Source organism: Amblyomma maculatum, chromosome 1 (assembly GCF_055883805.1).
Source record: "Amblyomma maculatum isolate TAMU_Amacu chromosome 1, ASM5588380v1, whole genome shotgun sequence".
Lineage (NCBI taxonomy): Eukaryota > Metazoa > Arthropoda > Arachnida > Ixodida > Ixodidae > Amblyomma > Amblyomma maculatum.
In genome coordinates, this window is record NC_139344.1 from 237,177,872 (window position 1) to 237,192,685 (window position 14,814).

Below are 14,814 nucleotides of genomic sequence, written 5' to 3' on the forward strand. Positions count from 1 at the left end.
AGGGAGGGTGCGGCCAGCTACCATGGGCTGGACGCGGGCTACGATCACCTGCCTCCCGCCGACTGCAACGCCGTCAACGTCCACTTGTACATGTCCACCGGTGGGCCCCTCAGCTGGCACCGAGGCCGGGACGGTGCGGCCAGCTACCATGGGTTGGATATGGGCAATGATCGCGTACCTCCCGCCGACTGCGATGCTGTTAACGTCCAGCTCTCCACGCCCACTGGCGAGCTCCTCAGCTGGCACCGAGGCAGGGTTATGTAGGCGCCGCAGACACATCAGGATAGAAACGCGGGCTTTGCCTGCAGAAGGGGAGTCGACGGGGGACAAGGTCGTGAACCAACTGGGCGAGGTAGCCGCATGCGCAACGATGGTGCTGCAGGCCATACGCAGTAAAAAAATTAGAGGGTCTCTTAGATATCTCTTAAGAGGAGAATGGCGAAATCCTACCCTTCCTATCCTATAATTTGCCTCCCATTGTTAGCCTCTTGTCAGCATTCGTTGCAGTGCTACAAATAAATATAATTGGTTTACAGGAAAAGCAAGGCGCAGTATCTATCACACCTTCTCCGGCAAGTGTGAGTTTGGACCGCGCACCATCGCTTCTGTCGCGTGGCGCTGCTTGGGGCGCGTTCATGTGTGGCATTGCAGATGGCAGCGACGCATCCCTCCTCGGCCAGTCATAACGCCGCAAAAGGGGGACACACTGTCCCCGACAGCCTGAGGCAGTAAAGGCCTTCGCCTTAAAGCCACCATGCACTGGGTTCGGGTTGTCGTAGCGGCGTCCGGCCGCTATCAGCTTGAGCGTCCAAAGGAGCGAAGACGCATCGTCAAGCAGCGAGGCCCGTGTGCAAGGCCAGAGCGAAAGACGCCCGCCTGTTTATTGCAATGAAATATATACAGGCACGATGACGTCATGGTTGTCACGGGACTCGAATACAGACGCATGTCAGCACATCCCCTTTCTGAACAATATCAGAAATTCCGTTATCCCACATTTGAGGCACTAACTACTTCACAGGCAAAATTACAAACTTTACAACCAGGTAACAGACAGCTTTGCTCTCTTTAAAAAACCATCCGCATGGCTAAGAGCGAGCGCGCACACACACATAAAAATTCACTCATCATATCCCAAGCGAACGGGATGGCGAACTTTTTTTCTCGTCTTGGTCATCATAACTGGAGCCGAAGGCACCTGGTGTACGGCGTTTGCCTCGGCCGCACAGCTCTTTACACTGGCAGGCGCATCCCTGACTGACCCACCTGGCTCCTCCTGACCAGTTTTACTGGGGAACTCGCAACTTCCTTCTGCTTTCCGAAAAATAGGCAAGCGGTTTAGCATTTGTCGATTACGGCACAGCAGAGCACCATGTTCTGTGCGTACTACGAAGGACCGTAGGGTAGCTACAGCACTCACTACAGTGGCCTTGGTTTTTTATGTCTTGAACCCAGACAGGATCACTGACCGCCAACCAAACGAGATCCCTACCATGATGACGTTTGTTGTGGTAACGCGCTTGCGACTTTCTATTCGAATGATCCATAGCTATAACATCAGTCATTCGTATCTATGCTGGGCCCCGCAGCTGAAGTGCCATTGGAATGCGTGGCCTAAGGCGTCGACCCATCAGAATTTCGGCAGGACTGTATCCCAGCACACCCGGGGTCGCCCTGTATGCGAGAAGTGCGAGGTAGAGGTCTTTCAATTTAAGTACAAGACGCTTGATTGTTTGAACCGTCCTTTCCACTTCTCCATTAGCTTGCGGGTGCGTCGGGCTTACAGTCACATGACTGAAGCCATATCCACCAGCAAAATGTTCAAATTCATAGCATGAAAATTGCTGTCTATTATCTGTCACTACCGCCTCCGGAATGCCATGATAATAAAAAATGCTCTTCATCCTTTCTATAAAGGTTTCAGCTTTAGTTGATGAGAGAAACGCAATTTCCGGGTAGCGAGACAGATAATCGACCAGCACCAAATAACGACGATTGTTGATAGCACACAAGTCAACAGCAACTCTCTCCCATGCAAAATTCTGAGTAGCAGTGGGCATCAACGGCTCTGAATTCTGAACAGCACATCACGCGCAAGTTCCACATTCTTTCACCTGCTGCGCAAGTTGTTCGCTAAGGCCTGGCCACCAAACTAACTCTTTAGCCAATGCTCAGCCTCTGGAAATGCCTTGATGCCCATCATGCAACTTTTCTAGCACTTCTTTTCTGAGGGACTGAGGCACTACGAGTCTGGTTCCTTTTAAAAGCAACCCTTTGTCTTCAACTGTAACGGCGCGATCTTGCCAAGAAAGGGCGAGATAGGAAGGAAGCCTCGGTTTTAAGAAGAAAGCCTTTAATGGCTCATGCTGTCGTGGACAAAGTGTGTCCCGCTTTTGCGGCGTTCGATTGGCCGAGGCGGGATGCATCCCTACCATCTGCAATGCCGCACTTGAACGCGCGCCAAGGAACGCCACGCGACAGGAGCGATGGTGTACCGTCTAAACTGACATTTGCCGGAGAGTGTGATAGATACTGCGCCTTTCCTTTCCCGTAAACCAATTACGTGTAGCACTGCAACGAACGGCGACAAGAGGCTAACGATGGGACGAAAATTATAGGATAGGAAAGGCAGGTTTTCGTCATTCTCCTCTTAAAAGACATCTAAGAGACCCTCTAATTTGTTTCTGGCCGGCCTTGGCAATACAACAATCGGAGGGCTTTGCAAACTGCATTCGTGTTCAAGATGTGTTCAAGAAAACGTTCCTCCAAGATGGTACAAGTAGCCGACAAAATACCAACATTCACCATGCACGTTGTATCTCTGTATTCATCAATAAAAAATTCTAAAAACAAAAGTGCCTGGGCTTGTAATGTAAGGAGTAATGAAAAATGGCTTAGATCTGCTATTCCTGGATATACGTAGCGAAAAGCAGTGACTACCTCGGGATCAGAAGAAGTTAATTTCTCCAGTCTTCTGGTCCGTTCGCCAGCAGCTTAATTCTCCTTGGCTTCCATGACGAGCGCGTCTAAGTTCACCGGCGTTCTGTAATTCGTTTACAGGAAAGGAAAGGCGCAGCATTTGTCGCTCGAGGACGGCAAAAAGTGCCGCCCGGCGGCGTTGCAGCGAACTCGTTCCCGCTTGGTCCTCATAGCTGACGGCAGATGGGTGACGTCATATGCTGTGTGGTGCGGCGTTCGAGGAAGCGCCAGATGAAAGGCGCCGCACGCACACAGGGATGGAACGCCCGGCGGAGTCAGCTTCATATATATTCGTGAATCTGCTGGTGACTTCACCACCAGTCATGACGTCATGACCGGATGGGACGTCATTATTACTTTCGGTTATTATACATGAGCGGATGTGGCGTAATGACGACGTCACATCCCATCATGGCGTCATGACCGATGACGTCACCATGTAACGGCTATGGACCTCTCGAAACGTTTAACCATTACTACAGTTTCGGGATAGTTAACCATGACTTGCACTTTCTGAGTACTAGGTAAAGTCTGATTAGTGTAAGTTAAACATCCTTTAACTAGTAAGTCATGGTTATTGATAGTTACGATGACCTTTAGATGCATGGGTTCCTAAGGGCTCTGCAACGCCGGCGGAGCTTGGCAAGGGGGCTGCGCAGCTTGCCTTGGCTGTGACGTCAATCGGTTGCGGCCTACCGCATACGGCATACGGCATACGCGAAATTTGCTCTGACCCTCGTAGTGAAGCTTTTCGTTTCAATATTCTAAAAACAGAAATACCTCACGCTGCAATGCGACAAACAGATCACATACTATCGAAGAATGACGTGCAGCCTTGTGGTAGGGAAGTTGATCCCGATGGAAAGCGTAGACTTTTGCTACAACTATATAGTTCCCACAATAACTCAGCACACACCATTAGGCATGTTCATCTGCAGCAAGAACATGACTACTTCACACATGCCTTCAGCACTTGTAGCTAACCAACATGAACGCCAGAACCGCACATCCAAATTCTTTAGGAAAAGCTCTCACAGCAAAAAAAAAAAGAAAAAAAAACAGAAAAACAAGCATGGGCTAGATAGACACTGCTCTACTGTGCTGGCAACGGGCTGTCATGACAGTGTGGTACAAATATTGCGACAACCGCACACGGTAGTCTTATAGAAAGCAGCGGAAAAGAAGCAATCAAACCAGCTAACATCTTGTTTAACGTTCACAGCGTGTTCCATTGACCTAGTTTGACAAAAGGTAGATTGCATGCCCACAAACACGCGTCTGCTCCCTGCGTCCGTCACTGTGGAGTCAGAAGTGTTGGGAACGTAGCATCCATTTCGGTAGCAATTGAGCCGATTGTCGAATAGCACGGCTCTTTGCGTGACATGTCACTGACGTCAGAAAGGAGCGCTGAGGTCTTCTTGTCTAGGCGGTGATGGCTGGGCCCCATATCCAAGCCCAATCTTTATGCAAACGCTCACGCAAAGGAGCGGTAGTGTAAGCCAGACGCGGCAAGAAGCGCCCCAAATGGTTTGCCATTCCCAGAACGCTACATCATTCCGCTATATTGGTCGGTGGCTTCATTTTCTTCACAGCATTTTTCTTAGCTGGATCGGGTTGTACGTCTTCCTCACTTAGAACATGACCCAAAAAAGTAAGCCTTTTAAAACCGAAGACACACTTGGATTTGTTTAACGTATAGATTGGATTCTGCCAACCTGGTCCAGACGTTAGCAAGTCTAGAATCATGTTGTTACTGGTTGTTTCCAAAGACTTAAATATCGTCCATTACGTTGACGACTCCAGGCAAGTCTGCCAGGATTTCGGACATTCTTTTATCGAAATACTCAGCCCCTGAAGTAATTCAGAAAGGTAACCTGGTGAAACTATCACCAGAATGGTGTAATGAATGTAGTAAACTCCTCCGAAGCCTTGCTTAGGCGTGCTTGAGAGAACCCAGAATTTGCGCCCAGCTTAGAAAAAAGTTTCGCGCCGGCTATATAGAACCCAGAGCTTGATCCACTGTGGGGAAGATTAACTTCTCTCGTAGAACGCACTTATTCAATTGTGTAAGGTCTACACAGGTCCTGACATCCCCACTCGGCTTTGGCACTGGTACTATACCGGCACACCACTCCGTAGCCCATCAACCTTACGAATAACGCCCATTTGCTCCATTTTTTCGAGATCAAGGCAGGCGCGTTCCTTGAGCGGAATCGGAACTCTGCGTGGTGCAGTTATAGCATATGGAACCGCGTCTGGGCGAAGCCGTGTCCGATACTCTCCTGGCATAGCGCGCAGGTTACTGCAAACTTCGGGGCCCGGAACGCTACCTGTAGACCCCTCCTGCGCGAATGAGGCGACAAACTTCACGGCTTCAAGTGCCTCCAGAGCGGGCAAACCGAAAAGAACATGTCTAGCGGGCTGCCCACATAACACGCTTGGCGAGAAAGTTTCCATTTCCAGGCAATGTCTGCCTCGAATTTGCCCAAAACATTGAGGTGCGAACCACTCGCGCCTGTCAACACCTCGTCGGCTCTTGTTAAGTTCACAGGGAGTCCTGGAAAAGACGGAACAACGGTAAGTTCGGCCCCAGTATTAATTTTTTTCAAACACTGCAATAGAATTATCACATCTTGAATGTACCACGCTCATACACCTGGCGTTCCAATCTCTCCCACAAAAAAGAAAAAAAACATTGTCCCGTGTCCGCTTGCACGGAAGAACTCGTACCTTGCGTTCGATGCCTGACGCAGTCTTGTAAGGCGAAAGCCTTTAATGGCTCACACTGTTATGGACAATGTGTGTCCCACTTATGCGGCGGCTTTCGCGTGGCGTTTTTTGGCGTGCGTTCAAGTGTGGGATTGCAGATGGCAGGAACGCTAGACAAGATGAGACTTCTGGAGCTTCTGGAGGAAAGGCGCAATATCTGTCACACTTTCTCCGACAAGTGTGCGTTTGCATGGTACGCTTAATAGCATAATAGGCTGAACTCAGACGTTATCAAAACTAGTTTCCAAGAACTATCACTTGACCTTACGCAGGGTGAATAATCTGATTCCCTGAAAAGGAAAATAAAAAGCCGACAGCAGCAGGGAAAGTGCAATGTTTTCAGAATGTGTGATGCAATGAAAAGCCAAATTTATTTCCTGTATTTAAAAATCCTGCCAAACATTTGTAGTGTTTGTAATCGGCATCTAGCCGAATGTTACCACTCTGTTGGCCACTACGGAATAAAAACATGGCGGCTTAACTAACAGGCTTGCTTCATCAGTGTCTCGCCCAATCTAATCAATCGGACCCCATTACAGTCTCCGGGAACACTAAGATGGTGTCAGAAGTGCTTTTTTATCTCATGTGAGTACCACTACATCAAGAGTCAGTCCGTCCAATCCCCCATCAGCAACAAGCGGCTACCGGCAATCGTAGCCATGGTACATATGTGCTCCCTGCCTTCCCAAGTTTTGACCTGCGCGCTACCGACGACAACAATATTGGTCACGAATGGACGAAGTGGATAGAAAGGTTCGAAAACTTTCTTTTAGCTTGCGATATCTCGGCAGATGCACGCAAAAAAGCGCTCCTCCTGCACTACGCCGGTGAAGAAGTCTACGACATATATAGCTCGCTCCCCGAGAGTGCTGCGCAAGGTGCGACGGCTACAAGCACGACCCAAACCACGCAGAGTACATCGACGCCTGAATACGATGCCGCTCGAGCGAAACTGAATGCATATTTTGCGCCGCGAGTGAACTCAACATTTGCTATCTATAAATTTCTTCAAGCTCAGCAAAACGTTGGTGAGTCACTGGACGCCTTCTACGCGCGCCTCCGGCAGCCTTCTCGCCACTGTAACTTCGAAAACGTCGACTCTGAGGTCAAGAACCAAATCATTCTCGCCACAACGTCGTCTTGCCTCCGAAAGTATGCCATGCTTCATTCCCGCACGTTACCAGACTTACTTAAGCAAGGAAGAATGCTCGACGATGTCGAACGGGATGTGTCCAAAATCGAAAAGCACGTTGATAACAATGCGGCGGTGTTCGCAGTACACAAGGAAGGACAACACCATGGCCAACACCCAAGAAATGAACGACAGATGCCACGGCAGGCCTACGCACCGCAGCGACCTCGTGTCTCGTCAGCAGATTGTCGCAACTGTGGCGGCAAGTGGCCTCACCAAGGCGGTCGATCCAGTTGTGCTGCATGGGGCAAGACTTGCAAGGCGTGTGACAATTTTGGTCATTTTGCACGATTCTGTCGCTCAACCAGGAGAACAGTACATGCAGTGGACTGTGACAATGACTCAGACACACAGTTAGCCTGCAGTAAGAAGAGTTCAAGTACTAGGGAGCCTGCAGCCACCTGTGACACCAGTCCAAGCAGCGACGAGTACGTTTTTGTTGCCATGACTTCCCCTCAAGCAAGTTCACCTTCAAAGGCTATTGTCACTGTCAACAATGTGCCAGTCACTTTCGTAATCGACACGGGTGCTACAGTGTCAATTGTTGGCGAAAATTACTTCAAGAGCTGTCGCCTAAATGTGAATCTCCAAGAAACATCAATCAGAGTGTTCCCATACAAATCAACGTCTCCACTTGAACTTTTGGGCAAAGTCTCTGTTACAATGAGATACAAAGATAAGTGCATTGAAGAAGACATTTTTGTCATTCCAGGAAACTGTGCACCACTCTTAAGCTTCACAGAAGCAACCAACCTGGGGCTTGTCCAGATCAGGTACCAAGTTTCTGACAATCCAGGTGACAATTGTCAGTCGTGGAAGCATTCCCCAAATTGTTTAGTGGAGTTGGAAAACAAAAACCAGCACATCCACCTTTTTGTGAACAACTGAGTCCCACCTGTTGCACAACCACACAGACGTATTCCGTTTGCCTTGCGCGATGCCACAGAAAAAGAACTTGAACGCTTCCTGTCAGAAGACATCATACAGCCAGCCATCGGACCGACACCGTGGGTGTCCCCTGTGGTTATTGTGCTCAAACCACATCAGCCTTATGAAATTCGAATTTGCATTGACATGCGTGTTGTGAACAGTGCCATTCAACGTGAACGACATTTGTGTCCGACAGTGGATGACATCATTGTTGCCTTAAATGGAGCAACAGTATTCTCCAACCTTGACCTGAAGAATGGACATCACCAGTCAGAACTTGGCGCTTCTTCAAGGCAGCTCACAACTTTCTCGACACATGTTGGCTTGTTTTGCTACAAACGTCGCAACTTTGGCATCAGCAGTGCGGCTGAATACTTTCAAAACACCATCCGCTAAGTGCTCAATGGCATCCCCAATGTCCTGAATGTTAGTGACGACATCCTTGTTTTTGGACAAACAAACCCGGAGCATGACGCCTCATTGAAAGCAGTTCTGCAGCGACTCCAAGAAGCTGGACTGACACTCAACGGAAAAAAAGAACTTCTTTGGACTTATTTTCTCAGCTGACGGCGTTCGTCCTGATCCCAAGAAGATAGCAGCCTTCCTACATATCAAAACACCAGAGTCACCGCAAGAAGTAAACAGCCTGCTAGGCATGATCAACTATTTAGGCAGATTCCTGAAAAATCTAGCCGACCTCACACAGCCATTACGTGAACTGACATTGAAGAACGTTGCATGGGAGAGGACAGCAGAATGCTTTTGAGAGCTTAAAGCAAGCCATGTCTGATGCATCCACCCTTGCTTACTTTGACCCATCCAAGCCGACAGAACGGGTAGTAGATGCAAGTCCACATGGACTGGGTGCTATCCTCACACAACGTGTCAGTGAACACATTGCAGTGACAGCCTATGAAAGTAGAGCGCTCACACCTGTTGAAAGCCGCTATTCCCAAATAGAACGTGAAATACTCGCGGCTGTATGGTGTGGGGCCCTGCGCCACATATCTTTAGGGCCCGTGGCGCGCCGCGCATTCAAAGGCCGCGCCACTTCCCATTACCCCCTGCCCGCTGCCTGTTTCCCTCTCCCCGCTCGTTAGGGGATAGAGGCCATTTTTTGAAATCGCCCACAACTGGCACCCAACTGGGGCTGAATTAGCACCCATGTGGACGATTTCTCTGCCGACGTGGCAGCGTACGGCAACACGACGGGCCGGTTCTTTGTATGATAGGCGCGACGCCATTTTGAGTTTAGGGTTAGCGTGTGTGTATATGAGGCGGAGTGTAGTATAGTGGTGTTTGTGCAGTGTTTTTGTGTTTGTGCAATTTTATTTTGGGTTATGTGTGTGTTTTTAGTGTCGGGCGGTTTGTGTTTTAATTTTTTTTTGCATATGTTAGTTTTATAAAGTGTTATCGCCCCGATTAGCCTTTGTGAATAGCCTCCTGACGCGAGCTAGGTGGTAGTCGTGCGCGTGCAGCTGTTCTGCGCCTCCCGGCCGGCCTTAGTTGTTTAGTGAGAATGTCACCGAGAAAAGACGTAGCAGATAAGAACGCCGCTTCGGATGCCGGTGCATCCGGGAGTGAGGCAAGGGATGCGGCAGAGCTCGCACAGGTGCCCGACGAAGCAGCTCTTATGCAGCACATGACCGCGATGTTTTCTGTATTAGCCGGTCAGCTCGGCTCGGTGGCTAGCGCCAACCAAGCCGCAGCTGCGGCGACAGTCTCGCGTCCGCGGATAAATGTAGAGGTTCCCTCCTTTTCCGGCTACACGGACGTGAAGTCAGTCCACGAGTTCTTACAAGAACTCAAGGATTATCAGACTGCACTGGGTTCCCAAGACGACGTGGTGCTAGCGCAGGTAATTCCCGTAGCACTTGTTGATAGCGCGGCGCGATGGAGACGCTGCCAACCGGCTTTTCGGTCGATGGCAGACTTCACAGATCACTTCCGTGCCGAGTTCTTGCCGCCCGATTACGAGCGCCGGATGCTTGAGGAGCTAGCGTTGCGCACACAGCACCCAGAGGAGAGCCTCCTCGAGTATGTACGCGCAATGCAGGAGCTCTACAAGAGGGCAGATCTCACGGCAACCCATCTTCAACAGGTCGCGCGCGTGATCAGGCAATGCCATCCGCGCTTCAAGCCGTATTTGCGGGGACGTGGTTTTGCAAACCTCGAGGCCTTAGCACAGGAAGCGAAGGTAGTGCAGGCGGATTTACTCGCTGAATTGAGCTACCCGCCACCCCCCAGGCCAGCCGAATCGCTAGAGCCGCGATGCGCCAGGGCCGGAGGCCATGACTCCGCGCCGCGCGCCAGAGGCGCAGACGTAATGACGGTAGGGCAGCAAAAGCCAGCGGAAGGCTCCGCGATTCCTCGCGCTCTTGACCCGTACGCGTTCGAGCAGCGGCGTCGAGCTGGGTTCGCCAGCGACGTCCACACAGGCGCGGAGAGAGGGGAAAGACGTCCCCAACCGCTTCGTGGAACGCGGCATCCCCCGACCGCGCGGCAGGTGGACGATCGGCTTTGCTGGAATTGCAACCAGCCGGGCCACGTGGCACGCGAGTGTCAAGCAAGGCGTATGCAAGGAAACGCGGACCACCGGCAGCGATAACTGGTAACACCAGCCTGTCGCCGTCGGCGGGAGAATTTCGTGGAAGCCACGGCGGAAAATGGGAAATGTACTCCCACGCCGCGTCACCGGGCGGCCGCACTGGCGGCGCAGAGGCTTTTGTCCCCCTCGCCTGTAGAGCGCAAGGAATGTTGTCGCGCTCGAGCCCTTTTATGCTAGTGCGGTTAGCTGGTCATAGCTACTCTGCACTCGTTGACACGGGCTCAACGCTGTTACTGGTCGGTGACGACGTGTTCGAGGCCTGCCGTAGATGTAACATCCGTGTCAGGCCAGCCGAAACCCCTTTGAGCTTAGCAGCAGGGACGGCAAAAGCGGAGGGAGCGGTACGTCTGGTCCTGCGTTTTGACGGCAGGAAGCGAAGGCATCGCTTCGTCTATCTGCCCGGCTTAGCCATACCAGTTATTCTGGGAAAAGATTTTCTTTCGAGCGAAGGCATTGTGCTCGACATGGGGGAGAACGGCTATCGCTACAGCCCCTTCACCCCCATCATTCCCTTTGTTAGCGCACCCAAACAGGAATGCGTCGCCCAACAGGCGAGCGTCCACGCTTGTGTGGCCGACGGCTCCCCCGCGACACTGAATGGTAGCCCATTAGAAGCAATTATCGCGTCCTTCTCAGGAACCGGTAGTCAGCGCCGAAGGCTTATGGAAACTTTGCTCCCGTTTTCGGATTGCTTCACAGAGAAACCAGGCAGAACCGACTTGCTTCAGCACGAGATCGAAACGGGTGATGCCCGCCCTTTCAGATGTAACCCGCGGCCGTTAAGCGCGCATAAGAGAGAGCTTCTCGACAGCGCCCTATACGAGATGATTGATACTGGCGCGGTGCGACCCTCACAAAGTCCCTGGGCGTCCCCAGTGGTTCTAGCGCCAAAGAAAGATGGTTCGGTCAGGCTGTGTGTTGATTATCGAAAGCTCAACTCACTGACGCCTACGGTTGCGTACCCTTTTTGCGACGCTTTTGTTGCCTTGGCTCGCGCGATAGCGAACACCGCTAGTTTGCGCCTCCCCGACCTGAACAAGCAGTTTGTCTTGCAGACAGATGCTAGTGATGCCGGTGTTGGAGCTGTTTTGTTGCAGGAACACGAGGGCAAGCTGTGCCCTGTCGCGTTCGCTAGCCGCACGCTCACATCTGCGGAGCGGAATTACTCCGTGACCGAAACGGAATGCCTGGCGATAATGTTCGCAATGTCAAAGTTCGACACGTACCTAGACGGAACGGTTTTCACCATGCAAACAGATCACCAGGCACTTTCGTGGTTAAAGAGGCTGAAAAACCCCGCAGGCAGACTCGCAAGATGGGCGCTGACGTTGCAACGTCACGCGTACGCCATTGAGTACCGCCGCGGTAGCATGAATAAGGTGGCCGATGCATTATCGTGCGCACCATGGAAGGCTGGCAGAAGCGTATCAGAGGCGCAAACCAGCATTGCTGAAAGCGGCATCGCCGCTACTGGAGAGGAGGAGAGGGCGGACGCGAGTGTCGCGCCCTGCGCAGTTAAAGAGAGAAAGGAGGCGGACAGTTGCCGCGCGGTGCTGCGAGAGAGAGAAGGCGCAGCAGCTGGTGGCGGCGACTACTTGCCTGCCAAGAAGCGAGGCAGAGAGAAATCTGTCTTGGGGAGTAGTGGTCAGTAGGGAAGAGCTAATTGAGGCCCAGAAAGCAGACGGTCTATGCCAGCGGGTGCTGACAGAGCTTGCGAATAGTACAGCTTGCACCGGGAACGCTGAGGGCAAGTACGACGCGTATATGCTGGGCGATGATGGCTTACTGCTCCGCTACATCCCCCAACTTGACGAGGAAGAGGCGATTGCATCCCCCTTTCGAGTCGTGGTCCCGAGGAAGTTGCGGAAACGATTCCTCCAGTACTTCCATGACTCAGCGCTGGCAGGCCACGGCAGCGGCAGTAAGACAAGTTATGCCGTGTCGCGACCTGGCCAGGTATGAGAAAGGATGTGCTGGGTTACGCCCGTACATGTCCTGTTTGCCAGGTAGTCAAGCCTCGGGCGGGGAAACCCGCTGGCATGATGAAGCCGGTAGTTAGCAACTATCCGTGGCAAGTGGTCGCGTGCGACATCATGGGACCCCTCCCTCGCTCCGCGCGTGGACACCAATATATCCTGGTAATAACGGACCACTATTCCAAGTGGGTTGAGGTTTTTTAGGAAGCTTGTGTCAGAACGGATTTGGGAGAAACTTGGAGACATTCACTCGTTTCGGTTTCCCTTCCGACCTGATTACAGACAATGCTTCGTATTTCACAAGCAAAGTCTTTGTTGATTCCTGTCGGGCGCTTAAAATCCGCCACAGGAAAACGAGTCCCTACCACGCTCAGAGCAACATAACCGAGAGAGTGAATCGGAATGTTAAGAGTATGCTGGTCGCGACGACCGAGCAGCGCAGAGATTGGGACGCACGGCTGTCCGAACTGGCTTTCGCCACTCGAACAACCGTGAACAGGTCGGTGGGTATGACACCTGCTTACTTGAATTTTGGGAAAGAGATCGCTTTTCCGCTAGAGAACGACCTACTTGACGCGGCGGGGCCCGCGCCCCCTCCGCTTACGCAGTACGCGGCAAATCTCCGCGAGCGCCTTGAGGCACGCAGCGCGCGGCTCGTGAAAACCTCGATGTCGCGCGCATGGAGCAAGCGGATCAGTACAAAAGGTTGTCGTGACATCGTTTTCAACACGGGCGACTTGGTACTGAAAAGAACGCACCCGCTTTGTAACGCAGCACGTGGTTTCGCCGCGTCGCTAGCGCACAAGTGGGTTGGACCTTCGAAGTTACGGCACGGACTACGCCACTCACCTACCAGCTGCAGTTGATGGCGAGCGGTGAAACCGCTGGTCCGGTGCACGTCGCAGACTTGAAAGCTTATCACCTTCGCAAGGACTATAACTGCGAAGCGGGGGAAGCTCAAAGCGATGCAGCGATCTCCCCCAAAGTAAAGCGTACAGGTAGCAACCCGGTTCGCAACCGACGCTATAACCTAAGGCCAAGGTAGTGCACTACGTCCTTGCTTCTTTCAGATCATTCTGATAAGATTTTGCAGCAGACAGATGAACCACCGTCGCTGGGGCGGGAAACCGCACCCAGCGCATGGTTCAAAAAGGAGGGGCCACTTAAACAGGGGGTACCCCCTAGTTTGTAGTGGTTTGTGGCCCATCACTGTGACCAGCGCGGCCATGCTGGCCGTCTTCAACGAGTCTGGATTAGAGCCCGCTGCCCAGGCCTGGAGTACGGGCCTCAGGAAGCCAGGTGTGCCCGGGGCGGAAACGCCTGCTGCAAAGGGGTCCCAGTGCATCCAGCATGGCGCCACGTGGAAAGGGGTCAGCGATGTAGAGTAGCAGCTCAGGGCCGCTGCCAGGCGTATCTGTGGCCGAGCCCAGCTGCGCTGTGACCCCGAGGATGTGGCCGCTGCCGGAGAGGGACCAGGCGGAACAGTCCCGCCATGCCTGCTGCTTCTCCCGTCACACGGACCAGCTGAGATGGCATCCTGCCAGAGCCAGGCGACAAGCCTCCATATTTTACGCCGACCCGGGCTCGGACATGGACATGGCTACGCTGTTGGCGGAGCCCGGGTCGGACACTGAGGGGGGGGGGGGGGGGAGATGCGGGGCCCTGCGCCACATATCTTTAAGGCCCGTGGCGCGCCGCGCATTCAAAGGCCGTGCCACTTCCCAATACCCCCTGCCCACTGCCTGTTTCCCTCTCCCCGCTCGTTCGGGGATAACCGGTCCCGCGCGAGGGGGCTATAAAGGAAGGCACGCGCCGCCGCCTCGCCCTCTTCGTTCCTGCTCTTCGCTCCTGGCTCTTCACTACGGACGATGACCCCACACTGCCTTGAACGACCCCCTTCTGGACGTGAGATTAAAGATGTTTGTTACACGGCCCGCTGTGTATTTGTCTTTCGCATCCCTCGGGCAGAGGAATCGCCCACAATGGGCAATGGAACACTTTCGCCTTTATCTTTGTGGAATTCACTTTCTTTTGCTAACTGATCACAAGCCTTTAGTGAGCATACTGGGAAACCCAAGATCATCACCATCTGCCCCCATTGACTGCCTCGCTCTACACATTCAACAGTACAAGTTTGATGTACAGCACACCGCAGGAAGTAGCAACCCTTCCGATTAGCTTTCCAGGCATCTGGTTCCTGCGATAAAAATACATGCCCGCATCGACAAAGTACCCAATGAGTATGTTAACTTATCCAGCGCCACAGCATCCCAAACGCCTTCTCAGTTCAAGAAGTTGCTGAAGAAACTAAAGTAGACCAGCAGCTACAATTACTTGTCAGTGCTATCCAGCACCCCACA

General features: G+C 52.3%; 1 protein-coding gene and 1 pseudogene across 1 annotated transcript; one reads left to right on the forward strand and one right to left on the reverse strand.

The window, feature by feature from the left end:
- LOC146205967 (putative E3 ubiquitin-protein ligase HECTD2) overlaps positions 1-14,814 on the reverse strand; it is a 198,739-nt pseudogene that overhangs the window by 74,687 nt on the left and 109,238 nt on the right.
- Positions 5,446-8,390, forward strand: LOC146205969 (uncharacterized). Its single transcript, XM_084587552.1, has 3 exons — positions 5,446-5,556; positions 6,380-7,024; positions 8,361-8,390. Exons 1-3 carry the CDS (start codon positions 5,446-5,448, stop codon positions 8,388-8,390), a joined length of 786 nt encoding a protein of 261 aa, XP_084443678.1.

Excerpts from the sequence above, each read along its gene's own strand:
- LOC146205969 (XM_084587552.1), top strand. The coding sequence starts at position 5,446 with ATGTCTGCCTCGAATTTGCCCAAAACATTGAGGTGCGAACCACTCGCG. Across the intron at positions 5,557-6,379 it reads CTGGAAAAGACGGAACAACG|CAACAAGCGGCTACCGGCAA; the intron begins GTAAGTTCGGCC and ends ATCCCCCATCAG. Across the intron at positions 7,025-8,360 it reads ACAATGCGGCGGTGTTCGCA|TTCTGCAGCGACTCCAAGAA; the intron begins GTACACAAGGAA and ends CATTGAAAGCAG.